We start from the raw sequence: 26,910 nt of genomic DNA, 5'->3' as shown, positions 1-26,910 counted from the left end.
AAACAAATGTCACTTCAGTGATGGACAGATGCAACTCCTGCAGCTGTCACACTGATGTATCAGTCATAGATTGATGATGTACAAGTCAGATTTTGGTTCTCTCAATGCAAAGTTGCCTTGCACAAATTGCCTGCTTTACCATTTTATTTACATTCCTTGATTTCAATTACTGGGTAATTCAACTTCAACCCCCCCCCCGCAACTCCAACAAGTAATCAATCCAGAATTAACAGCAGACTGCATTAGCCATTATGGTAAACTTTATTTAAAGCAAAGATTTCTCACAGTGAAAGGACTTTGTTCTATGCCACTGCACCCCAAACCAGATATTTCCATTTTTTTTAAATGAACGTTTTATCAAGCCAATGTAAATTCATCACAAGATAAAATTCTTCTTTACTGATTGTACATAGAATTGTGATAAAATGGGAGCCTACAATCTTTTAAACATTAACCAGACCCAGTAATATTTTACTGTTCAAACAGATGGCACTCCCTGGAATATAATTAGGATTTGCGATTGAATTAGAAAGCTCTTGCAATTTGACATTGTGCAAATGACACTTCTATGGCAACACTGAAGAGAAACAAACAAAATAACACAACCCTAGATCTTTGTAATCTGATGTACCAGAATTGTTTTGTTTATTAATCTAAGCTGCATCATTTCCCATGGAAGTAATTTACTAAAATTTGGAATATTTATCCAACCATATCAGAGTTCATCGAGACCGGTGGCGAGCTGCCAGAACTGGCCTCAGTGCCCTGGATTAGGGAAAGGGATGATCGGGTAGGCAGCTCCAATTGACAGGAATTCCAAATGTCTTTGACCCGAAAGTGATCATAAGATGAGGCCAGAGTTGGCCTAGGTTCCAACGCTCAGCAACATTACCGCAGGCAATGTGCTCGTCCTTGGCCCAGAGTGTCAGCTGGAAGCTCGCCTCTGGGCCTCTGCCAAAGCCACTCTTAAACCAGCCAACCCAAGCTGTGGAATGCAAGCGCTCTCTCACCTGTTGGGTTAAAAATAAATTTTTTTTGCAGCCAGTTGGCAGACCAGCTGGAGTTAAAACAAAAGGCTTGCCGCAAATGTTGAGGTCAAGCCAGTGTTCTATTACTCCGCGGCACAGCGCAAGAGCAGTCTTCTGATAGCCACAGCAAGCTATTCACTACATTGGTCATCACAGCAAGGCAGCATTCACTCACACGCATATAGTTTCCATTAATATTCACTGGATAGTGATCAGAAGCGGAAACAGATTCACTGATTCTTTTTCTTCCACCAGTTCAGGGGCACATAGTTCAAATGCAGCACCTGCTCCAGCCAAGATCAGCTAACTTACCATAAGTTGGGAATCAAACTTGGGGTTGTTGGGTTTATTTGACTTAGAAGCTTCCGAAAGTGGCAGCGTTTCAAAATTAATTGCAATTCAATTGAGCAACTTATTTATATCCATTTTCAGCGGCAAGGTGGCACTTGACAGTGAATTAGAATTTCGACAGAACTTCAATTCATTATGAAGCACCCAGCAAGAGACAGGATACAATTGACATCTGCACCGGAACGAATACAAACAGATTTAGCACAACAGGCTTTCCAATCATTCATGAACAAATTACATCCCCTTACACTGCTTAGATTTGGGGCTTTAAGCAGCAAAGCCAATGGGATTTCCATATCACAAGCGTGTTACTGGCCACAGCACATATAACAAGTCAATGGCAATCATTTCGCAAACAGAATTACATATCTCCTTTCAACATTATTTGTTAATGGCTAGTCTGCCAGTAAATGCTTTTTGAGCATGCAGAAGATTGTGTAGAATTATGGTGTGTGGCAGATAGCATCAGACAGAGGGCAATACCCACATAATGAGACAAAATTGAAGGGTTTGGTAAGTGTACTGGGAACAATTAGCCCACGATCTATAGTGAATAATCTTGGTGCTTACAGGGAGGGGTGGAGTAGGCAGGAAGTCATTACCATAATTCTGAACCTTGCACAGAACTAGATGTGCTTTTTGTTTAGCCATCAGAAGGCTGGGATTTCTGGCAGGATTCTGACAAACCCGTCCCTGGGTCACTGTCTGTGCGGAGTTTGCACATTCTCCGTGTTTACGTGGGTCTCACCCCCACGACTCAAAAAGATGTGCAGGGTAGGTGAATTGGCCACACTAAATTGCCCGTTAATTGGGAAAATAAAAATTGGGCACTTTAAATTTATCAAAAAGGATTCTGACAGAAAGTTGATATTTATTAAATCTGTAGCACAATCATTAGCATATTCCCCATTCTTCTCCCAGTCATTCTCATTATGGAATGATACAGCACCAAAGGAGGCCATTCGGTCCATTGAGCCGGTGCCGGATATCAGTGAGTTACTCGATTCTCAGCTGGTACAGCACACATACAGAAGCAAAGTACGTTCTCCCACATAGAGAGACCATTAATCAGATCAGAATTATGGGTCCCATTACAGGCTGCACTGGTCAGAGTTTGTCCGCCGGCTATATACCTAACCGGAAGGGTTGCTAGATTGCGGATGAAAGCACTGAAGTTATCAAAGATCAATTCTCTTTAAAAAAAAAAAAAACGGATTAACGTGACATTTCACAGACCAGACTCAAATGTAATTTTCTTTGTTTCTATATTTCCTGCAATTATGAACTAAAAATGTAAGTCAGTAAATACCACTGTGCAGCATTGTTACAGAAATTGTGGCAAACTCTTCTGCCAAACCCCTTCAAAGTTCAGTATCAGGGCGTTCACATTCAGAAGAATTCTGCATCACAAGATATAAATCACAATTGCACATAATGGAAAACTAGATTTATAGGTGGTTACTGTTTAACAAAATATAAATCATTCACCTCATACAAATCCTAGGTACTCGCAAAATGCAAGCTGAGAGAGATTATCCCAATTTTACCAGCAGGTTTTATCAAAGAATTTTGTACCGCAACCACAAAGCTTTATTAGAAACTGTTAAAAGTCAGGGCCGCATGGTGGCACAGTGGTTGGCACCGCTGCCTCATGGTGCCGAGGACCCGGGTTCGATCCCGGGTCACTGTCCATGTGGAGTTTGTACATTCTCCCCGTATCTGTGTGGGTCTCACCCCCACAACCCAAAACGATTTGCAGGGAGGTGAATTGGCCAGGCTAAAATTGCCCCTTAATTGGAAAAAAAAAATTGGATACTCTAAATTTATTTTTAAAAAGCTATTTAAGGCACCCACTCGCCAAACAGAGCAGGCACAATGGCTATTCTCAAAATGTGGAAGACCTATAAATTTTCTCTCAGTGAAGGCAAGTACAATGTGCACCATATTTCCAGCCAGCTGCCCAGCAGTCCGTGGAACTTGACTAATAAGCCCATTCGGCAGATCAGAGTGGCGAACGGTAGGCGGCACGGTGGTGAGCACTGCTCCCTCATGGCTCCGAGGACCCGGGTTCAACCCGGCCCCGGGTCACTGTCCGTGTGCAGTTTGCGCATTCACCCAGTGTCTGCGTGGGTCTCACACCCACAACCCAAAGATGTGCAGAGTAGGTCGATTGGCTACGCTAAATTGCCCCCTTAATTAGAAAAAAAGAGCAGAGAACAGCATGGAGCTGTGAGAGGTCAATAGGCTACAAATGACAGTACCGAGCATGGGTCATATCTCACGTTTAAGGTGGATTACAGAATACAAAACAACTTTCTTTCAATTCACAAAGATCATTAACATTTTTCAAAACTTTTGGGTAAAAAAGAGGCAGTTAACCACAATTCTATCCCTGTAAAGACTGACCGCACGGGCCTGATCACTCTCAATGGGCAACTCTACAACAGGCTAAAAAGAAAATCAATAAAAAGCCAGAAACTGGCTTACAGAACACTGTCCAGCAGCCAACTTAACAGCACATCAAGTATACCAGGACATTCAAGACAACTTGGTATCGTCACTATTGGTGCACTTATTGATTTCTAAACCATACAGCTTCACTGATGGCAGTCAGGCATGTTGAGAATTACAGGTATAAATGTTTAGCTCCAAAATGGGTACCTTTCCTTGCGTATAGGTTATAGTCCAGAGCTTATACTGCATGGTTTATATTAGAACACACAGCTTTCATCAAATCACTTGTTATTAAATAACAAATCAATGGGCATTCAGTCCTCCTAAGAACCTGCAGACCCCTGAATTCTAGTGTCTCAAATGGTAAAATTCTGAGGTTTAGTTAGGATTTTTCAGCTTTTCTGTGCTGTTTTTATTTTGGGCCAGGGTTTGTTGTTTCTGTTTCTTCAGTGTTCTGTAGGCCTTAATGACCCTCTCCCGCTCCTCCAGCATTATCCTCTGACGAGCCATCGACATGGTGGGCTGCTTACCACACTGGATACCCTCCCTTCTTTCTGAGGCGCACTTGCTTTGCTGAATCAGTGATTTCAGAAGCAACTGTCTCTGGCCAGGCTGGAAAGAACAAACAAGTGATTTAGCGCAAAGCAAAGGAAAACATAAAAGCCTTCACCCAGCTGACAGAAGGTTAAACTTCAAAGCCGAATGCTTTGCATTACGATACCTGGGTTTGCATTCCCAAACCTTTGGGTTTGGTTAACTGATTTAGGAAGAGTTTAGTAACGTGCTTCCATCCTTGAAGTGTCAGCAATTCAACTGATAGGAAAGTCCCAAGCACATGGCAATAAAACTCCGCTACTCCCAGCAAACTATTTTTCCACCACAGTCTGTACTCGGAGTATTAAAATGTCCTATAATTATAATGATATGGCTGAATCATTTGTCTAAAAACATCATCCTCAAGTTCCTGTTCCTTGTTTGGTGGTTAATAGAACACTCCCAGTGCAACACTGCAGTCTCACGGTGCCGAGGTCCCAGTGAGAGTTTGGCTCAAGATGGATTGGAACTTTATGGGAAAACAAAATGTTAGATAAAGCTTTGTGTGCTGGAATGTCAAGACAGGCTTTTTGTAGCAAGCTGTAATCACTTCTGCTTTTGCACCAGACAAATTGCAGTAACGGCATTGGGAATGGTTGCTAGCTTTAAAGATAATTATAATTGAGCTGAAAGCACAGACAGAATGCGAGGGGGCTGTTCTCAGAAATGAAACAGTGTTAAAAGGTATATAAACTGCTGTTAGATGTATAGACTTTGGCTTGCTGTTATACCTCTCCGCGATACAGTGGTGTAGCTCCGGCCGAGAATAAACATACGATTAAGAAACTTGGTGTTCGATTGATTATTTCATCCGGACTGAAGGGAAACAAATTCACACCAGGTTCGATCCCGGCTCTGGGTCACTGTCCGTGTGGAGTTTGCACATTCTCCCCGTCTTTGCGTGGGTTTCGTCCCCACAACCCAAAGATGTGCAAAGTAGGTGGATTGAACACGCTAAATTGCCCCTTAATTGGAAAAATGAATTGGGCACTCTAAATTTATAATTTAAAAAAATTAAAAAAAGAACACTCCCAGTGCTGTGGATGATCCCTTGCTATTTCTGAGCTCAATCTAAAAGGATTCCGTTTGGGCCAGTATTCAATTTAAATCCTTATGTTTTAGTATGGTGATATAATCAGTGCTGCACGCTGTTGTTATAATTCACCTTCATGCTTAAGTACTGTTATTTCGCAATAAGGGTAATTGATAACTAGAGACTAAACAAACAAATCATTCCACCTTCTCCTTAAAGGTGTGATCTCGGATGTTCAGATTTCTCTGGACAAATATTATAATCTTATTTCTCCATCATGTGTCAATAACACTTTGTAAAATTCTCAGATCATAAATTCAGCCCAACGCAACTTGCAGTACTTAAGAGACAGCCATTCACCAAACATGCAAAAATTCTAATGGAAGACATCCTAGCTCGGTGAAAGAAAGCAAATGGTCTGATTGTTTCAGTATAGTTTTTGTAAATCCATCAGCAAGGGTGTTAATATGATGTGTATTAACACCCTTGCTGATGTGACATGGGTTATTAATTGGTTGGGAGGCAGGAGAGACTCGGGATAAAGGGAGTACACTCAATTATCATGATGGAACCACTGTTGTTTCCCCAGGGGTCTGAACTGGGGCTTCCCAGCTTTTCAGTATGTATATCAATCATTGGATGAAGGAATAGTGAGCAGTATATCCTAAGCTTGCAGAAAATTAAATTAGGAGTTACTATAAATTATGCAGAGCGGAGGAGAAAGTTAAAAAGGTTAGCGAAAAATGAGGTGAGTGGGTAAAATAATTAAACGATTTGAGCGGGTGGATGCAGAGAAGCTGCTTCCTCTGGTGGAGGAATCCAGAACAAATGGGCACAATTGTAAAGATAGAGCTGGACAATTTGAAAGCAAACGCAGGCATCGCGTTGTCCTGCAAACTGTCGGGGAAATCGGATTTTCTCTCCTCAGTGCCGCAGTCCCAGTGCTAACCACTACGCCGCATGCCGCCCCAACAAATATTTATTAGGCTACTTCAGTAATATTGTCAAGCGGTGGCAAAATGGAAGTGAGATACAGATCAATCATGATCTAATTAAATGGTGCAACAGACTGGAGCTTGAGGTCCGCTCCCTTCTGATTTAGAAGCAAGGCAATTTCCGCTGGATAACCAAACCAAATAAAGGGGTTGGCACTGTTTTTTCACAACTCCAGGGTCCCAGGTTCGATTCCCGGCTTGGGTCACTGTCTGTGCGGAGTCTGCACGATCTCCCTGTGTCTGCTTGTGTTTCCTCCGGGTGCTCCAGTTTCCTCCCACAAGTCCCTGAAAGACGTGCTGTTAGGTAATTTGAACATTCTGAATTCTCCCTCAGTGTACCTGAACAGATGCCGGAATGTGGTGACGAGGGGATTTTCACAGTAACGTCATTGCAGTGTTAATTTAAGCCTTCTTGTGACAATAGAGATTATTATTAAATAGGGACTGTCATTGTAAAGGATGAATAACAGCAGCCTCATAACACGTGAACAGCAAGCAATAGCCAATTACATCAGACACAAGTGATGCAATCCATTTAACCACAACGTGCTTTTGATGTCCAAATATTTTGTTTCCCCAACCATTTTATCACCTTTAATTAACTCAATATAGACTGGGATAATGACAGTGTAAAAGGCAGAAAAGAGAAAGAGTTTCTGAAGTGGATTCAGGAGACTTTTCTTGATCAGTATGTTTCAGGCCCAACAAGGAAAGAGGCACCCCTAGATCTGGTTCTGGGGAATGAAGTGGGTCAAGTGGATCAAGTGTCAGTAGGGCAGGCAAAACTGTAGTAAAACAATGGGCTGCCTTTAAAGAGATGATGCAGATACAGCCCAGATAAAGGTGAAGCAACCAAAGCCAGAGCTCCCTGCATTACAGAAGAGAAAGATGAAGCAGAAAAAGGTGCTTATGACAAACTTCAGATTGATAATATAAGTGGAACCATGGGCAGCACGGTGGCGCAGTGGGTAGCATGGCTGCCTCATGGCGCTCAGGTCCTAGGTTCGATCCCGGCTCGGGGTCACTGTCCGTGTGGAACATAGAACATAGAAAATACAGCACAGAACAGGCCCTTCGGCCCACGATGTTGTGCCGAACCTTTGTCCTAGATTAATCATAGATTATCATTGAATTTACAGTGCAGAAGGAGGCCATTCGGCCCTTTGAGTCTGCACCAGCTCTTGGAAAGGGCACCCTACCCAAACTCAACACCTCCACCCAACACCAAGGGCAATTTGGACATTAAGGGCAATTTATCATTGGCCAATTCACCTAACCCGCACATCTTTGGACTGTGGGAGGAAACCGGAGCACCCGGAGGAAACCCACGCAGACACGGGGAGGACGTGCAGACTCCGCACAGACAATGACCCAAGCCGGAATCGAACCTGGGACCATGGATCTGTGAAGCAATTGTGCTATCCACAATGCTACCGTGCTGCCCTTAAGAACAAATAAATCTACACTATATCATTTTCCCGTAATCCATATACCTATCCAACAGCTGCTTGAAGGTCCCTAATGTTTCCGACTCAACTACTTCCACAGGCAGTGCATTCCATGCCCCCACTACTCTCTGGGTAAAGAACCTACCTCTGATATCCCTCCTATATCTTCCAGCTTTCACCTTAAATTTATGTCCCCTTGTAATGGTGTGTTCCACCTGGGGAAAAAGTCTCTGACTGTCTACTCTATCTATTCCCCTGATCATCTTATAAACCTCTATCAAGTCGCCCCTCATCCTTCTCCGCTCTAATGAGAAAAGGCCTAGCACCCTCAACCTTTCCTCGTAAGACCTACTCTCCATTCCAGGCAACATCCTGGTAAATCTTCTTTGCACCTTTTCCAGAGCTTCCACATCCTTCCTAAAATGAGGCGACCAGAACTGTACACAGTACTCCAAATGTGGCCTTACCAAAGTTTGGTACAGTGGAGTTTGCACATTCTCCCCATGTTTGCATGGGTTTCACCCCCACAACCCAAAGATGTGCAGGGTAGGTGGATTGGCCACGTTAAATTGCCCCTTAATTGGAAAACAAATCGGGTACTCTAAATTCATTTTTTTTAAAATAAGAGGAACCCAGCTCAATATAGAAAAGGAAAGGAAGTGAAAAAGGAAATAAGGAAAGCAAATAAAGAGTACAAGAGGAGACTGGCATTTAACTTGTAAAAGAATCCAAAAGCATTATGAATAATAAGAGGAGAAATGGAGCTAATTAGGAACAGAAAAAAGAGAGGCTCCATGCACAGAGGTAGAGGGCGTGACTAAGGTACTAAAATAGTATTTTGCAGCTGAGAAAATGCAAGCAAGAAAATGCAGTCAAAATCACAGTGAAAGAGGAGGTAGTTGAGAGACTGGATGGACGAGAAACTGATAAAAAGGAGGTGTTGGAAAGGTCAGCTGTGCTGAAAATGCGCAAGTCACCTGGACCAGATAACATGCATCCAAGGAAGCTAAGAGAAGGGTGGAAATTGCCTAAGTAATGGATGCAATCGTTGATCTGGGACAAAGATAAATATGGACTAATGAAGGAAAGCCAGGGCAGATTTGTCAAAGGCAAAAAAAAAGCACTAAAATAAGCAAAATAATGCGGATGCTGGAATCTGAAAAAAAAATACTGGAAAAACTCAGCAGGTCTGGCAGCATCTGTAGGGAGAGAAAAACTGAGTTAACGTTTTGAATTTGTTGGCTCATCAAAACTGAGGGGGAATATCTGTTAGCTACTATACTGTAGCTGGAAGAGATTTCAACAAAAGCGTAGCAATCTTGAAAACAAAGGATCGATGGCCGGGGGGGGTGGTGTATGTTTTTGCATCGAGACAAAAATGTTTTGGATTAAAAAGGTGTTAAGATGGAGGAGAAAGGTCACAGTCTAAAGCTATTGAACTCAATGTTGAGTCCCGAGGGCTGTAACGTGTCTCATTGGAAGATGAGGTGCTGCACCTCCAGCTTGCGTTGGGCTGCACTGGAGCATTGCTGCAGGCCAAGGATGGACATGTGAGCATGAAAGCAAGGTGCTGAGTTAGAATGGCAAGGATGACCCCAGCCTTCCTCTTGCTTGCCATGTTCACCCTTGGCCTGTTGCCCTGGAGGAACAGCATCTCATCTTCCGATTAGACACATTACAGCCCTTAGGACTCAGGCTTCTCCAATCTATCCACGGAACTACAATCTATTGCACCAATTTGGTTCGATATTGCTGGTACTACAGAAACAAAGTATTTACCTGATCAGTTTCTTGGCTTTTCCTGGGTTTAGCCGTGAGGGTAGGTGGCTGCATGGCCACTTCTCCAAATTTCACAGTATCTGCAAAATAAGGTCAACCCCATTGTGAAAGATGAAACTTAAATTGACTGTGAATGCTCACCAAACAACACAAACTCAACTATATTTTAATGTCCTGCCTGAAAATTACATATTCAAATTCTGACCTACAAATCTGTTTGGTCCAAACTCCATTTTTATAGCCCTTTGTATTTCAGTTGCCCTTCAGGTAGCTACAAAAGCCACGCTTTTTAAAACTGAGCTTCACTGTAAATGCTCCTCAGGTAGTCATCTCAGGAGGGTGTGCAACCAGGCGAACTTCCACTCTACATTCTCAAGCTGGGACAATTCAGTGGCAGAGCTCAGACGAGGCAGTCTTTCCAGGCTGAAATCTTCAGCTGGTGCAGCTCTACTTAACTCAAGTACACCACCTAGTGTCCTCATTAAAAACTGAAGAGCGGAAAATAATATAAGTAAAGAATCACCATCGCCAGGATTGTGAAGAATGGCAGACTAGCAACCTTCATCAGCAGTCATCTTGTCAAGAGGCTGCGCTGCAAAGCCCCTACAAACAAAACTCAAAACATGTATAATAGAAAAGAGCTATGATCGCAATTTGTCTACGATCTGCTTGATGAAGACATGACCCCAAAACAGAATTACTTGTTTGTAACGACTTTGGGGCCAACGGAGCCGTGTATGGGCTGAGGATTACTTTCTTCATGGTAGAAGACACAAAAAGCATTCCGGAAGAAATGGGGAGACAAAGGTCGTGAAAATGAGAAACTTAAGGAAATTAGTAAACAAATAATACTGGTGAAATTAATGGGAATAAAAGCCCGGATCTGATGTTTTAAAGTAGGTTGCTATAGAGTTGTGATGTGGAGGTGCTGGCGTTGGACTGGGGTGAGCACAGTAAGAAGTCTTACAACACCAGGTTAAAGTCCAACAGGTTTGTTTCAAATCACTAGCTTAGGGAGCAATGCTCCTTCCTCAGGTGAAAGGTTCACTGGCGCTCCTTCCTCAGGTTCCTCGCCCAAGGAGCAGTGCTCGGAAAGCTAGTGATTTGAAACAAACCTGTTGCACTTTAACCTGGTGTTGTAAGACTTCTTACTGTGCTATAGAGTTGGTGAGTGCATTCATTGGTGGTAATCTTCAAGAATGTTCTAAATTCTAGAACAGCCCCCATGGATTGGAAAGTAACAAAGATACATAACCCTGTTAGCTGTTATAAAGGGTTTTGAAGGTTGGTTATGTTTTAAACATTCACCTTTAATTTAAAGTAAAATTAAGTAATTTGAAAAGAGGAATATGACCTCCTATGAAATCTGCCCAGAGACAAACCCATGTGGCCTGGTTGTCATGGGGATAGAGGTACAGGTCAAAATATATTGAAAGCAACATGCAAGTTTTAACAACTGACCACAAAGGAGGTGGCAGCTGCTCGTGCTGTGCAAAGACTCTGAAGAGTCAGTCAGTCAGACAAAGATTTGGGGAAGAAGGTGGAGAAAAGGTGCTGCTATGCAGAAGGAATGTCTTTGGTTAAACTCAATGCAAAGTGTTGGTGATGACGGATTCCCCGATTGAAGAGACAAGGCTTATGGAGATTTAAAGACCAAGGAGTCACCACAGGGTCCTTGCTACTGGAAGTGCATTTGATTGTGCTTACATGATTGAGTAAAGCGGCTTTGTTTAAAAGGACATTGGTAGATTCACCATGGTAGGGCAGGGAAGAAGAGATCCTGTTAATGCTGGGAGGAGCTTGGGACTTTATATACAAGACCATATACAAGCCTGTGTACTCAGCTCTATTTTCTTGTTTTGCCCCTATAACTTTGACTCGCTGTCAATCAAGAATCTATCTAACTCAGCCTTAAAAGGGCAGCACAGGCGCAGTGGTTAGCACTGCTGCCTCACGGTGCTGAGGACCCGGGTTCGATCCCGGCCCGGGTCACTGGCCGTGTGAAGTTTGCACATTCTCCTGTGTCTGCGTGGGTCTCAACCCCCACAACCCAAAAAGATATGCAGGGTAGGTGAATTGGCCATGCTAATTTGCCCCTTAATTGGAAAACAAATTTGGACACTATTATTGGAAAAAAAACTCAGCCTTAAAAATAATTAATTATTCTGCCTACACTGGTCTCTGGGGAAGAGAATTCCACAACTTCGAATCTCTGAAAAATCATTTCTCCTCATCTTCATCTTAATTGTGAGACCCCTTATATTTTTTTATTTTTTTAAATGTTCCAATTAAGGGGCAATTTAGCATAGACAAATCACCTACCCTAAAGTTTTTTGGGCTGTGGGGATGAGACCCACGCAGACATGGGGAGAACGTACAAACTTTGCAGAGACAGTGACCCATGGCAGGGAGCGAACCCGGGTTCTCAGTTCCGTGAGGCAGCAGTGCTAACCACTGCGCCACGCAAGACCCTTTATTTTTTTAACTATTGTTACGATGCCAGACCAGACCCCAAAGTTTGTTCAGATACCGGACAAGAACAAACAAACAATTCTTTTTTTAAAATTTATAAAACTGTGAGGAAAAGACACTTCACCCCAGGAGTGCTGACTCTGACCAATAGGTATCTTTTATGTTAGAACAAACTTTAATTTAAACACAGAATTGACCACATTAAGAAATAGCTTTATAATTATCAGTTAAACAGTTCTAAAACACAAGGAAAAACTTAAACTTACTATCTATATCTGCTGCTAATTCCAATCAAGCAACCCAATACAGTTCAAATGCAACTTATAAATAAAGTTAACAACACACGTTTACTTGCTTAGCTGTGCAGACCTTGAGTGTTCCTTTCAAGATCAGATTCAGTACACTTCTGGCTTGTCAGACTCAAATCCTAAGGAAAACTGCTGCTCAACTTAAAATATTCTAGTGGTCTGCAAAACTAAAGTCAGACCTGGCTCCTCCTATTAGTTATATAATCTGTATCTCACTAAGTTCCATGACCTGATTAGCTGGGACTAAACATTACTCCCTCATAAGTTAGCTACACGCTAAGGAATCTCTAGCAATCAAAACACAATTTCATTAGCTCTTTTTCTGTAACCAGTAAGTGGCTAAAATCAATAATTACCTCACTCTTTTAAGACTCCTTAATTACTTTAAAAAAATAAATTTAGAGTACCAATTAATTTTTTTCCAATTAAGGGGCAATTTAGCATGGCCAATCCACCTATCCTGCACATCTTTGGGTTGTGGGGGTGAGACCCATGCAGACATGGGGAGAATGTGCAAACTCCACACGAATAGTGACCCGGGGCTGGGACCTAACCCAGGTCCTCAGTGCCGTGAGGCAGCAGTGCTAACCACTGCACCACAGTGCTGCCCTGCGACTCCTTAATTACAGCTTTAGTAGACACACTTCCTGTATGTATTTTAAACCAGTTTTTAAAAAAAATAACATCACTGCCATGAATACGAAATGTAATATATCAATTTCTATGTTCATCAATCACACTATGTCCCCTCATTGTAGTCTCTCTTGCATCTAACCTGCAAGATCTTATATGTTTCAATAAGATCACCTCTAATTCTTATAAACTCCATTGGATACAGGCCCTACGTATCCAACCTTTCCTCATAAGATAATCCCTTCATCCCAGGACCCAGTTGAGTGAATTTAGTATAATGTAAAAATGTGGCATGGGGTTTTCGGTGGTGTAGGGAAATTAACGGGCAGTACCTTTTCTGTACTTTAGTGTATTAGTTGCCTATTAAATAACGTTTAGTCGATGTTGGTTTTAGTCTGTTACAGGAAAAAGTCACAAAACGGGAAATCTTTTCATGTGTTTCTTTGCGTTGGCAAATTTGTATATATTTTTTAAAAAGCTATCAGTCTCCTATGAACATCACAACATTGTAAGCCAGTTACCCAACATCATTCGTAGGGAAAATGCCAGACTTTTTAATCAGGGACATAATAAAAGTATATTTAGAAAATTATAATATGACTGTGCAGATTTATGAAAGGGAAACAGTGTTTGACAAATCTTTTGCATTTTTGACGTCGTAACTAATAGGGTGGATGAAGCGGAACTAATAAATGTAGCGTATTAGAATTTTCAACAAAAATAATTCAATAAAGTGCTACACAAAGGGTTCTTACATAAAATTAGGACTAATGACTTTAGAACACAGGGACATCAGAAATAGGAGCAGATACGAGTAGAGCTTGCTCTGTCATTTAATATGATCCTAGCTGATCTTGGGTTTCAACTCCACTTAACTGCCCATTCCCCATATCCCTCCATTCCATGAGAGACCAAAACTCTAACTCAGATTTAAATATATTCAATTAAGCCTCAAGGGACCGGGGACCCGGGATCAATTCTGGGCCCGGGTCACTGTCCGTGTGGAGTTTGAATATTCTCCCCGTGTATGCATGGGTCTCACCCTAACAACCCAAAGATGTGCAGACTAGATGGATTGGCCATGCTAAATTGCCCCTTAATTGGAAGAATAAAAAAAATATATATGACTGCAGATTTATAAAAAGGAAACAGTGTTTGACAAATCTTTGGCGTTTTTCAGGATGTAACTAATATGGTGCATAAAGCCTCCAAAACCCTCGGGGATAAAGGATTCCAAAGATTTGGCAACCCTTTGACTGAGTAAATTTCTCATCGTAAACCTAAATGACTGACCCCAGATCCTGAGACTGTGCCCCCTTATTTTAGATTCCCCCCAGGACAGCACGGTGGCACAGTGGGTTAGCCCTGCTGCCTCACGGCGCCGAGGTCCCAGGTTTGATCCCGGCTCTGGGTCACTGTCTTGTGTGGAATTTGCACATTCTCCCCGTGTTGGCGTGGGTTTCGCCCTCACAACCCAAAGATGTGCAAGGTAGGTGGATTGAACACACTAAATTGCCCCTTAATTGGGAAAAAATTAATTGGGTACACTAATTTTTTTTTTTTAAATGTTAAGATTACCCAGCCAGGGAAAAGTGTCTCAGCATCTACCCTATCAAGCCCCTTCATAATCTTTCAATGAGATCACCTCTCATTCTTCTAAACATCTGAGAATGTAGTCCCAATTTACTCAGCTGCATCAGAACAACGCTCTCATCCCAGGGACTAATTCAGTGAACCTTTGCTGTACCACCTCCAATGCAAGTATACCCTTCCTTAAATATGGAGACCAGAACTGCACACAGTATTCCAGGTGTGGCATCATCAAAGTCCTATACAATTGTAGCATGACTTATTTATTTTTGTACTCCAACCTCCAGGCAATAAAGGCTAACATGCCATTTGCTTTCCTAATTGCTCGTCATACCTGCATGCTAACTTTGTGTTCTGTGTATAGGGAGACCCTGGTTTCTCTGAGCATCAACATTCACAAGTTTTACGCTTTAATATTCAGCTTTTCTACTTTGATGACCAACGCACCTCACACCATCCACCTTGTTGCCCACCCACTTATTCGCATAGATTGAGAATTAGTTAACGGACAGAGAACAGGAATGAATGAATGGGTCACCTTCAGGTTGGCAAACTGTGGTCACAAGGAACAAAGCTTGAGCCTCAGCTATTTACAATCTACATCAGCGACTTGCACGAGTGTAATGTATTCAGGTTTGCTGATGATACAAAGTCAGGTAGACAGGTGAGGAGGGCACAAAAGGAATTAGATGGGTTAAGTGAATGAGCAAGATTGTGGAAAATGGAATAAAATATGGAGAAGTGTGAAGTTATCCACTTTAGGGGGAAAACAGAAAAGCAAAATATTTTTAAATGGAGACCAGGAAATGTTGGTGATCTGGGTGTTCTTGTACAAGAGTCACAGAAAGTTAACTTGCAAGCAGTTAGGAAGGCAAGTGGTATGTTAGCTTTTATTACAAAGATATTAGAATATTTGATAGAAGCTTCTGCTCAAAGCAGGACTACGAGTATCTTTACTCAAAAGCATGTCATGGGCAGAATGTAAGTCCTAGATGTGATTCGCACAAAGAAATACCCGGACTGTTTTTTTTAAATTTAGAATACTCAATTATGTTTGTCCAATTAAGGGGCAATTTAGCGTGGCCAATCCACCTACCCTGCACATCTTTGGGTTGTGGGAGTGGAACCCACGCAGACGCATGGAGAATGTGCAAACTCCACATGGACAGTGACCCAGGGATCAAGCCCAGATCCTCAGCACTGTGAGGCAGCAGTGTTAACCACTGTTCCACCCCCAAATTAGTGACTAATGTGACATCTTAGACATACACTCAATGGTATTTAAATAATGGTATTTAAATAAATGCATGAGGAGGGAGCAGAAGCATAGCTCAATGCTGTGTCAGCACATCATACTAAATAGCCCCAAATGAATCTTACAGTTCCCCAGAATGCCAACTCAAATCTCATAAGCCATTACAAAGCAACAGTAACAGTAATTCATGATTGGACTGGAATAGGAAACAAGATAAATGGGGAAGGCGGCAACATTTTTTCTATTTTTCCCCTAAATACCTTTGAATTAGATTAATGCTTAAAAGCTCAATTAAAGGGTAACTTGACAGTAGCAATAAAAACAAAACATTTGAGTTTATCATTTACATATTTCTCTATAAGTCTTCATTTCATAAGCCGGAGTAGCATTGACAAGTGCTGGCGCCACCACCAGGACCAGTCTGGTAAAAACAAGCAAAAGCACACCAGAGTTAAATGGAGCAGTAAGCAAAGGAAAACAAGCACAAGTTTACAGAGCTTTGCAGAGTTGCCGATGGGGCGGCACGGTGGTTAGCAATGATGCCTCACGGCATCAGGGGTCCAAGTTCGAATTGTGTATTTTAAATTTTTTTTTTTTTTATTTTTTTTAAAAGCCTTCCTTACCTTTATATTCCATTTGAAGTTTTAATTATCTTCTGTACCTAAATTTATTTTATAAATTTAGAGTACCCAATTCATTTTTTCCAATTAAGGGGCAATTTAGCGTGGCCAATCCACCTAGCCTGCACATCTTTGGGTTGTGGGGACGAAACCCACGCAAACATGGGGAGAATGTGTAAATTCCACACGGACAGTGACCCAGAGCCGGGATCGAACATGGGGCCTCGGCGCCGCGAGACAGCAGTGCTAGCCACTGCCACCGTGCTGCCTCTCCTGTACCTACATGCTGACCTTTTGTGATTCATATACGACGACTCCCAAATCCCAAAAACAAATTTCACCCAGAAGGGGGCGGGGGGAAGGATCTGGAATGCACTGCCTGGGAGGGTAGTTCAGGCAGGAAACCTCACAATCTTTAAAAAGTACTTGGATGAGCACTTGAAACATCATAACTTTCAAGGCTATGGGTCAAGTGCTGGGAAGTGGGATTAGTGTAGATATGGAGTCGGATTTTGTCAGTGTAGGTTTGATGGGCCAAAGGCTACTTCTGTACTGTATGATTCTCAGAGAACGCAGAACACATAAGCACCGTATGACCATATCTTCTGCGACAGTAACTTACCTGTAAACATTTCTTTCTCCAGTTTCATCTCCCTTCTTTCAGCTTTCTTTCTAATAAACTTCCCCAATCGCTTCTTGTCATGCCTATTTGATACAAATCAAAGTCGACTTAACAAATGCACAACTTCCCACAATAAAAATATTTTAAAACATCTAAATCCCTCTCTTCACACAATGTTGGTTTGATCTCAAGAAATATCTGCTGTTACCACATTCACCATTTTTCGTTGAATAACAGAGTTCCATGCTCTGGTTTGGTATTTACAGAGCAGCACTACCATAGATCAAACGCTTCTGCCTTAAAGAGTTTGCATCAGCGAATCATGGACATATTATTAGCATTAGGGTCACTATGGATGCAATGGGTTAGGCATGTGGTTCTTTCACTCAGAGAACTTGGATGTGTAGTCAAATGGAATGTCAGGACTATTCCTACGCATGAACAATATCAAAAAAACATTCACCATTTGTAATTTAAAAAAATAACCTGCAGTCTCTCTACAGTTAATTCCATTTTGAAGGGCCTTATGTGTACAGCTGAGCAAACCCCGTGTATTGAGCAGATAACGTGAATGAACAGGAAGCTGACCTGAAGTAATGACTACTAGAAGTTCCCCGAAACAAGCCCAAGGTGGGACTGGAGCAAGGGGTCAAAGAAAGAACTTCTATCCCTTTATATTTGTATAATATAGGGCAGCACGGTGGCGCAGAGGGTTAGCCCTGCTGTCTCATGGCGCTGAGGTCCCAGGTTCGATCCTGGCTCTGGGTCACTGTCTGTGTGGAGTTTGCACATTCGCCCCGTATTTGCGTGGGTTTCGCCCCCACAACCCAAAGATGTGCAGGCTAGGTGGATTGCCCCTTAATTGGAAAAAAATGAATTGGGTACTTCTAAGCAAAAAATATATATATATATATTTGTATAATATCAACTATGCTTTTGCACTGTCCTTGTGACTGACTTGCATTAAGATGCTCTAAATGACTAATGGAAGGATAAGAAATTTCTAAATATCTGGGCCTTTCTTATGAGATTATTTAAGGTAGAGGATTGGAAAATGGAATGTTACATTTAACATAAATATCATCCATGCTACAGCTCCAAAATAAATTGATTCTCTTTTTGTGTTAAGAATTCTGACCTATCTGCAAGCTACTATATATATATTTTTATACACACTTTTAATCACAATGACTTTATTAGGTTCCCTTCTCAAAGACAGATTCCCTTTCCATTTCTTCCACCCTGCGATTTTCAGCAAAGAGCAAAAAGGAAAAATATTGTAATTGCAGTTATCTATCAGCAATGTCAAGCTCCACACAAGATATAATAGCGTATGTACAGATAATAGGACATACTCTTTCTTTCTCTCAGACTTTGATTTCACACTGCTTGCCTGTTCTTCCTCTTCGTTATCCAACTCAGGACATCGGGTCAGTTGAGTTTTGGTCAAGAACATTACGTGCTGCGTTTCCTCCTCCATGCGCTGAATGTAGGCACTTTGGGGCTCGTGTTTCCGCCTCTTAAACTTTGGAACTGGTATGTCTCGGTGGAGCCCTGAGCCCACTGAAGCAGGCTTCTTCGCTGGCTTTTCTGGGTGTTTAAAGAAAAATAATTCAATGTCACTTTTTACGCTATTACAGTTTCTCCATTGGAAGGTTGAGTCCGACACAAGAATGAGCTATTTTGGTCTAAAGACAGCCTTCTCAGAAAGAGACCCAAGGGTGTGGATGAGAAAATACAACAGTAAATAAATGACAGCCCTTGGTTAAGCACTTTCAACCAGAGTTCCCAACATAATTATTATCCACAAGCATGCAAAGCACTTGTCAACATTGGAACTTGACTGTATAAGTCTCTATTGCATAAACAAAAGGGATAGGAAAGGACAATCTGCTCCACAAGCCAGCCCACCCAAAGAACAAAGAAAAGTACAGCACAGGAACAGGCCCTTCGGCCCTCCAAGCCTGCGCTGACCAGGCTGCCCGTCTAAATTAACATCTTCTACACTTCCAGGGTCCGTATCCCTCTATTCCCATCATATTCATGCCATGTACACCACTGATGCCCACTCAACATCTCACTATCTCCAGCAGAAAGATATGGTGAGTAGCCCGAGAAAGCATCCTCTTTTGGCTCACCCATGAAGAATGGCTGCTTGAGGAATCATAGAACTTACAGTGAAGGAGGCCATTCGGCCCATCGAGTCTGCACCGGCTCTTAGTAAGAGCACCCTACCCAAGCCCACACCTGCACCCTATCCCCATAACCCAGTAACCCCAGCCAACACGAAGGGCAATTTTAGACACTAAGGGCAATTTAGCATGGCCAATCCACCTAACCTACACATCTTTGGACTGTGGGAGGAAACCGGAGCACCCGGAGGAAACCCACGCACACACGAGGAGAACGTGCAGACTCCGCACAGACAGTGACCCAAGCCGGGAATCGATCCTGGGACCCTGGAGCTGTGAAGCAATTGTGCTAACCACCATGCTACCGTGCTGCCCTAAAGACAGCAGATGGCTACTGGCACTCATGGAACTACACTCCAGCAAAAGATAAATCCTTCAGGAGCAAAAAGGAGAAAGTGAGCCAAAAGGAAAAGCAAAAGCTTACAATTGGAAACTTACCCAAGGACAGAAAACACATCCATAGTTAAATTGCTATAATTAAAATATAATATAATACCTTTAACCAACATACCTGACAAGTATATAGTATATAGCTTCGGTACAACACAATATTTGCTGACAAGAGTCAAGGTCAAAAGACAAACTTAGAAATGTGAACCCTTTTATAGTATCATATTTTTAAAAATAAATTTAGACTACCCAATTCATTTTTTCCAATTAAGGGGCAATTTTATTGTGGCCAATCCACCTATCCTGCACATTTTTGGGTTGTGGGGGCGAAACACACGCAAACACGGAGAGAATGCGCAAACTCCACACGGACAGTGACCCAGAGCCGGGATCAAACCTGGGACCTCGGCACCGCAAGGCAGCAATGCTAACCACTGCGCTGCCTTTATAGTATCATATTTATGCATCATTCTATTAAGTAAAAAGACTATTTGCAGATTTACTTTTCTCCCTCACTATTATACTAATAGTGTAAAACATAAATGTGAAGCTGATAAAGATTAGTATGTGTTTCTGTTTTGAGTCACACACAAAATGTAAAGATTTTTAAAAATTCTATTCACAGGGCATGAGTGTCACAGCCTAGGCTAGGCCAGAATTTATTGCCCATCCCTAATTAACCTTGAGAAGATGGCCGTGTCATGATGATGGAGGAAATCCCCAAATTAAGCACGGGCATATTTAAAAGTTCAGTAAGACCTGTGATTTTAAAATGTACGGACATGTCAAAGATGGCTGAAGATGTAAATTTTGTCACTGGCTGAATTTCTGATGGGTGATACTAAGAGAGAGGCAATGGAATCACCCCATTTCCTTTTTTTTAATAAATGTTTTTTATTGGGTTTTTGAACAAAGTATATTATTTACCGCTATGTACACAGGATAAGAAACATATATATATATATTATATACATACACATATATAGAAGAGAAGGGCACCCCCAAAATACCAAAGAAAATAAAATAGTAAAAAAATAAAATAAAATAGGATAACTGGTAGGGTATTGTGCATCAGCTCAACAGCAGCAACTCTGTACAACCGGCAAAATTATTTACAACACATACGTAGGCGACAGTTTGCGGGAGGGGGGGGGAAAAGAGAGAGACCGGGGAGGTAAATATACATTCGGGTGCCGGAGAGACAATTGCAGTGGGCAATACTCGAATGGGTTTGGTGGTGTTGTCGCTTACTTCTCCCGGACAGATCTCGTTGCCGTCTCGCGCTCACCGTCACTTCTGCCGTTCCACCCGTCTTTCGTCTTCATTCTCCTCGTTCCCTACTCCTGGAGATGCTCTGTTTGTTATTGTATCCCGTGCCTTCCTTCCGGCTCTCATTTCCCAGCCTCCCCCCCCCCCACCTCCCTGATTCTCCTCTCTTGTTCCCAGTCTCTTCCCTCTCCCCTCCCATGGTTCGCCTTTCTTTCCTCGTAGGCTTAACTGTCGAAGAAGGCTGTCCAGTACCCTGCAAGTCTGGGGCAAGACCAGAACATGTGGGCGTGGTTGGCTGGGCCTCCTTGGCACCGTTTTCACCCCATTTCCAACGACACATCAAAAGCACCAAGGCGGGCAGCACGGTGGCGCAGTGGGTTAGCCCTGCTGCCTCACGGTGCCGAGGTCCCAGGTTCGATCCCGGCTCTGGGTCACTGTCCGTGTGGAGTTTGCACATTCTGCCCGTGTTTGCGTGGGTTTCACCCCCACAGCACAAAAATGTGCAGGTTAGTTGGATTGAACACGCTAAATTGCCCCTTAATTGGAAAAAATGAATTGGGTACTCTAAATTTATTTAACAAATTTTTAAAAGCACCAAGGCCATATTGAAACTAACTACCATCTTCTGTGGAGATAATGGTGATTATCATCTTAGCAGGAATTATAGCTGCTGACCAATATCGCAGGCCGGGTTGTGAATTTTTACCTTCCAGGAATATACAAAGACTGGGATAAACACCAGCTGCAAAGCCTGGTCAGTGTCCACTAGTGTTGGGTGTGTCAGCGTGTGACACAGGAGGAAAGACAGCAGCACAGCCCTGCAAAAGTTTTGTAGGGAACCTGCGCTCTCTCTGATTGGTAAGAAACCCACGTCAGCAAAGCCCCAACTGAAAAGGAAACAAGGGCAATCCACAGAACACTGGAATCTCAAAACCGACAATTCACCTGAAGTCAGCACTACTGGATTCACGAATTGCAATGGCTACAACATTCCATCGTCTATTTCTCACGAACAAGTCAGAGACCAATTCCATTATTTTCATTTTACTTATTTTCCTGTTGCGACCAAGGGGGTTGAATAAAGAAAGGGAGCCAAGTAAATCCCTCCTCGCCTGAGCATTATAATTTGGAGGCAGCCGGAAGTTCAAGACTTGAGGGATCTTGGCCGAGAAAGCAAATTTGGGAAACCTCGCCTGGGAAGCAGTGGTAACAGTGGTGTAGTTACACCCAGTGCCATCTGGGAAGCAGTGCCACGATTATGACACAATGGTTGTGAAGAAATAGTGTAGTAGTTCCAAGTCAGGATGTGTGTGTGACTTGAGGGGAACTGGAGGTGGTGGCATGCCCATGTATCTGCTGCCCACGGCCTTCTAGGTGGTTCAGGACGTAGGTTTGGAAGCTGCTGTCAAAAGTGCCTTGGCAAGTTCCTACAGTGCATCTGATAGATGGATCACACTACTGCCACTGTGCGACAGTGGTCGAGGGAGTGAATGTTGCGGGTGCCAATCAAGTGGGCTGCTTTATCCTGGATGGTGTTGAGCTTCTTGGGTGTTGTTGGGGTTGCACTCATCCTGGCAAGTGGAAAGTATTCCATCACACTCCTGACTTGTAGATAATGGACATGGTTTATGAGTCAGGAGGTGAATTACTTATCACAGAATTGCCAATCTCTGAGCTGCTCATGTAGCCACATAACCCTTTTAGTTCATTTTTTGTCAATGGTAACCCCCAGGATATCGACAGTGAGGGAATTAGCGATGGTAATGCCATTGAATGTTATGGGGAGATGATTGGATTTGCTCTTGTTTGAGATGGTCATTGCCTGGTACTTGGGTGGTGTGAATGTTACTTATCAGCGCAAGCCTGAATGAGGTCCATGCCTAAGAGGCTTTTCACAGTAACTTCATTGCAGTGTTAATGTAAGCCTACTTGTGACAATAAAGATTATTATAATTACAATATTGTCATGGTTTATAGGCTTTTTGGGATATCATTTTGAATTTGATTAAGATGCATTATCACTCACCATAGCAATAAATCCTGCAATTGTAATCATAAATAAATTTACATATCAACTTTAATGACTGAATTATTTTATTTCCTAGTTAAATGCAAAATATTGGGTCAGCACGGTCGTGCAATGGTTAGCACTGCAGCCTCATAGTGCCGAGGACCCAGATTCGATCCCAGCCCCAGTGTGGAGTTTGCACATTGTCCCTGTATCTGCGTGGGTGTCACCCCCACAATCCAAAGATGTGAAGGGTAGGCGGATTGACCATGCTAAATTGCCCCTTTTTTTTTTGTAAATTTGTTTTTATTCAAAATTTTTCAATAATTTTTACAAACCACTACAAAAAGAAAACAAAAAGCATAGTAATAATTAAGAAAACAACTTAACAAATTAGCAAAACAAGGTGGGGTATCTGCCCTTTACAAATAAAATCTATTCACCACCCCGCCCCCTTCCCGGTTTGCTGCTGCTGACCTCCACTTAACGTTCCGCGAGAAAGTCAATGAACGGTTGCCACCGCCTGGAGAACCCCTGCAAGGACCCTCGCAAGGCAAACTTTATCCTCTCCAACCTGAGAAATCCAGCCATGTCACAGATCCAAGCCTCTACACTTGGGAGTTTTGCGTCCCTCCACATTAACAATAGCCGCCTCCGGGCTACCAAGGAGGCAAAGGCCAGAACTCCGGCCTCTTTCGACTCCTGCACTCCCGGATCGTCTGACACCCCAAAGAACGCCATCCCCCAGCTCGGTTTTACCCGAGTGTCCAAGACCTTGGACATAGCCTTTCCAAAATTTTGTAAGTGCTGGGCATGCCCAAAACATATGGACATGGTTTGCTGGGCCCCCTGAACACCTCACACACCTGCCCTCCATCCCAAAGAACCTACGCGTTGTTGCCACTGTAATATGTGCCTGTGCACCACCTTAAACTGATCAGGCTAAGCCTGGCGCAAGATGAGGAGGAATTGACCCTGCCCAGGGCGTCAGCCCACAGGCCCTCATCTAGCTCCTTACCCAGCTCCTCCTCCCACTTGCCCTTCAGCTCTTCCACCGAGGCCTCTCCCTCTCCTGGTATATGGCCGATACCTTGCCATCCCCTACCAACACGCCCGAGACCACCCTGCCCTGTATCCTCCGGGCAGGTAACAATGGAAATTCCTCTACCTGCTTTTTCACGAACGCCTGATTCTGCATGTACCGAAAGGTATTCCCTGGGGACAACCCAAATTTCTCCTCCAGCTCCCTCAGACTAGCAAAGGTCCCATCAATAAACAAGTCCCCCATCCTTTTGATACCCGCTCTGTGCCAGCTTAGGAACCCACCATCTATTCTACCTGGAACGAACCTGTGATTGTTCCGTATCGGGGTCCAGACTGACGCCCTTGCCTCCCCCTGTGCCGTCTCCACTGACCCCAGATCCTCAATGTCGCCGCCACCACCGGGCTCGTGGTGTACCATGTCGGCGGGAGCGGCAGGGGAGCCGTTATCAATGCCCCCAGGCTATTATCCCTGCAAGATGCCACCTCCAACCTCTTCCATGCCGCCCCCCCTTCCTCTACTACCCACTTCCAAATCATGGATATGTTCGCTGCCCAATAATAGCTGCAAACGTTCGGCAGCGCCAGCCCACCCCGACTGCGCTCTAAGAACAGTCTCTTAACACGCGGTGTCTTTTGTTTGCCCACACAAATCCCGTAATAATCCTGTTTACCCACTTGAAAAAGGACTTGGGGATGAGGATGGGAAGGCACTGGAATTACCTCTTAATTGGAAAAAAATTGAATTTGATACTCTAAATTTATATTTTAAAAAATTAAATGTAAAATGTTACATTAACAATATCAAAAGAAAGGTACAGGACTTACATCTCCAGCAGCGCTTGCTGGATGCCTTTTCTCTGCTGTTTCATACTTTGAAAACTGCATTAATGCAACATAATTCCACCCTCAACATGCTCACAAACTAACTGCATGTTCGCCTCTCCAGCCCCCCAAATGGACAGCCCCAGTTTCTCAAGAGATTTGTCCAGTCACTAAATGAATCCCAGCTTCATTGGTTACTTACTTTGGGTTCCGTGGATGGGATTTATCCTATTTTCCTGGGCAAACCACACTCACTATAAGCGGCATGTACCATATCAAATCTCTAGTGTCTATATTAAACATGCAACCCAGGCTATTGTCAGGTGAGTTATACGTTTTAACAGAACAATGTTAAGTTGACCACCTTACCAGGCTTTCTCTTCTGCTTATTCATTTTCTTCACCATTTTCTCCCTACTCCTCATTATCTCACGGACTTTGTATGGAATTTCCTGTTCATCAATATTTTTGGGCTTCATGTTGAATTTCTTCGGTTCGCTATGGGGTTAAATGCGCATTATTGTAAATAATCTTTATCTAAAATTATTTTATCATACCTATAAACAAGGCTGATAGATGCACAAAGGTCCATTATTTTTTTTCCTATTCAGTTTCCACATGCACCGCCCAAGAACAAGAGTATGAAGAAAATACTGATTCATTCAGTATACATTTTATTAATAATAATCTTTATTGTCACAAGTAGGCTTACATTGCAATGAAGTTACTGTGAAAAGCCCCCAGTAGTCACATTCCGGCGCCTGTTTGGATACACAGAGGAAGAATTCAGAATGTCCAAATTACCCAACAGCACATCTTTCGGGACTAGTGGGAGGAAACCGGACACCCAGAAGAAACCCACGCAGACACGGGGAGAACGCGCAGACTCCGCACAGTGACCCAGCCAGGAATCGACCCTAGAGCTGTAAAGCCACAGTGCGAACCAGTGCTACCGTACTGCCCTGTGAATGCCCTATGAATGCCATTTTATAGGCATTCTCTCTTCTTTGCCCACTCCTCTAATTCAGTACTGTATTCACCCACAACTTGTCTCAGTAGTGAACCCAGCATTAAAAGTGATCAGCAAACTTGTTGAGAACTTTGTCAGGCAATTCACTCTTTTTTATCTCCAAGTTCCTTCAACTGAAATTTGTGATCCCAACCATGTGAAAGAAGCATGTTTACCACTGTGTGCGATCACAAGTACTTACTAACATTGCTCCCATTTGTTATGAATTTGTCTATAGTTTTTGGTTATGATGGGTTTACAACACATAATGTTCCTAATTATTAATAAAACAGCACAGTAGCACAGCAGTTAGCACTGCTGCCAGAGACCCAGGTTCAATTCCAACCTTGGGTGACTGTGTGAAGTTTGCACCTTCTCCCTCTGTCTCCGTGGGTTTCCTCTGGGTGCTCCTCCCACAATCCAAACATGTGTAGGTTAGGTGGATTGGCCATGCTAAATTGACCATTAGTGTTCAGGAATGTACAGGTTATGTGAGGTTACAGGGATAGGTCAAGGGGAGTGGGTCTAGGTCGGGTGCGCACAGCAAGATCCCACAAACAGCAATGTGATGAGTGAGCGGATGACGTGTTGGGGGGGGGGGGGGGGGGGGTTATGGGCCAGCGGGCAGAACGTGCTCTCTGATGCCGGTTACTGATAGCTAACCGAGGCCGCTCGCTGGCTGAGAGAGCGCTGTGAGGGTGACCAATGTCCCTCCACATCTCCCCCTGCCCCTCCACATCTCCCCCTGCCCCTCCACATCTCCCCCTGCCCCTCCACATCTCCCCCTGCCCCTCCACATCTCCCCCTGCCCCTCCACATCTCCCCCTGCCCCAGAGCCCCACCTGTGCCGCGGCTCCCTCCGGCGTTCCGAGAGCCCGGCCTCCACATGTTTCCCCCTCCGGCGACCCGCGGGCCCGGCCTCCACATCCTTCCCGCTCCGGCACTTCGCCATCGCCCGGCGGCTCCGCGCACGCGCCAGCGCTTCACCCATTCAC

At 43.4% G+C, this 26,910-nt stretch overlaps 1 protein-coding gene across 1 annotated transcript; it reads right to left on the bottom strand.

Moving 5' to 3' along the window:
* Positions 1-242: 242 nt before the first annotated feature.
* Positions 243-26,884, bottom strand: ccdc137 (coiled-coil domain containing 137). The gene is made up of 6 exons (XM_072483599.1): positions 26,758-26,884; positions 25,277-25,404; positions 18,538-18,772; positions 17,183-17,265; positions 9,683-9,762; positions 243-4,445 (listed from the first exon to the last, which is right to left on the bottom strand). The coding sequence occupies exons 1-6, from the start codon at positions 26,865-26,867 to the stop codon at positions 4,212-4,214; spliced, it is 870 nt and encodes a 289-aa protein (XP_072339700.1). The 5' UTR covers positions 26,868-26,884; the 3' UTR covers positions 243-4,211.
* Positions 26,885-26,910: the final 26 nt, after the last annotated feature.

Source organism: Scyliorhinus torazame, chromosome 18 (genome assembly GCF_047496885.1).
Source record: "Scyliorhinus torazame isolate Kashiwa2021f chromosome 18, sScyTor2.1, whole genome shotgun sequence".
NCBI lineage: Eukaryota > Metazoa > Chordata > Chondrichthyes > Carcharhiniformes > Scyliorhinidae > Scyliorhinus > Scyliorhinus torazame.
This window is presented reverse-complemented; position numbering and strand designations above follow the sequence as displayed.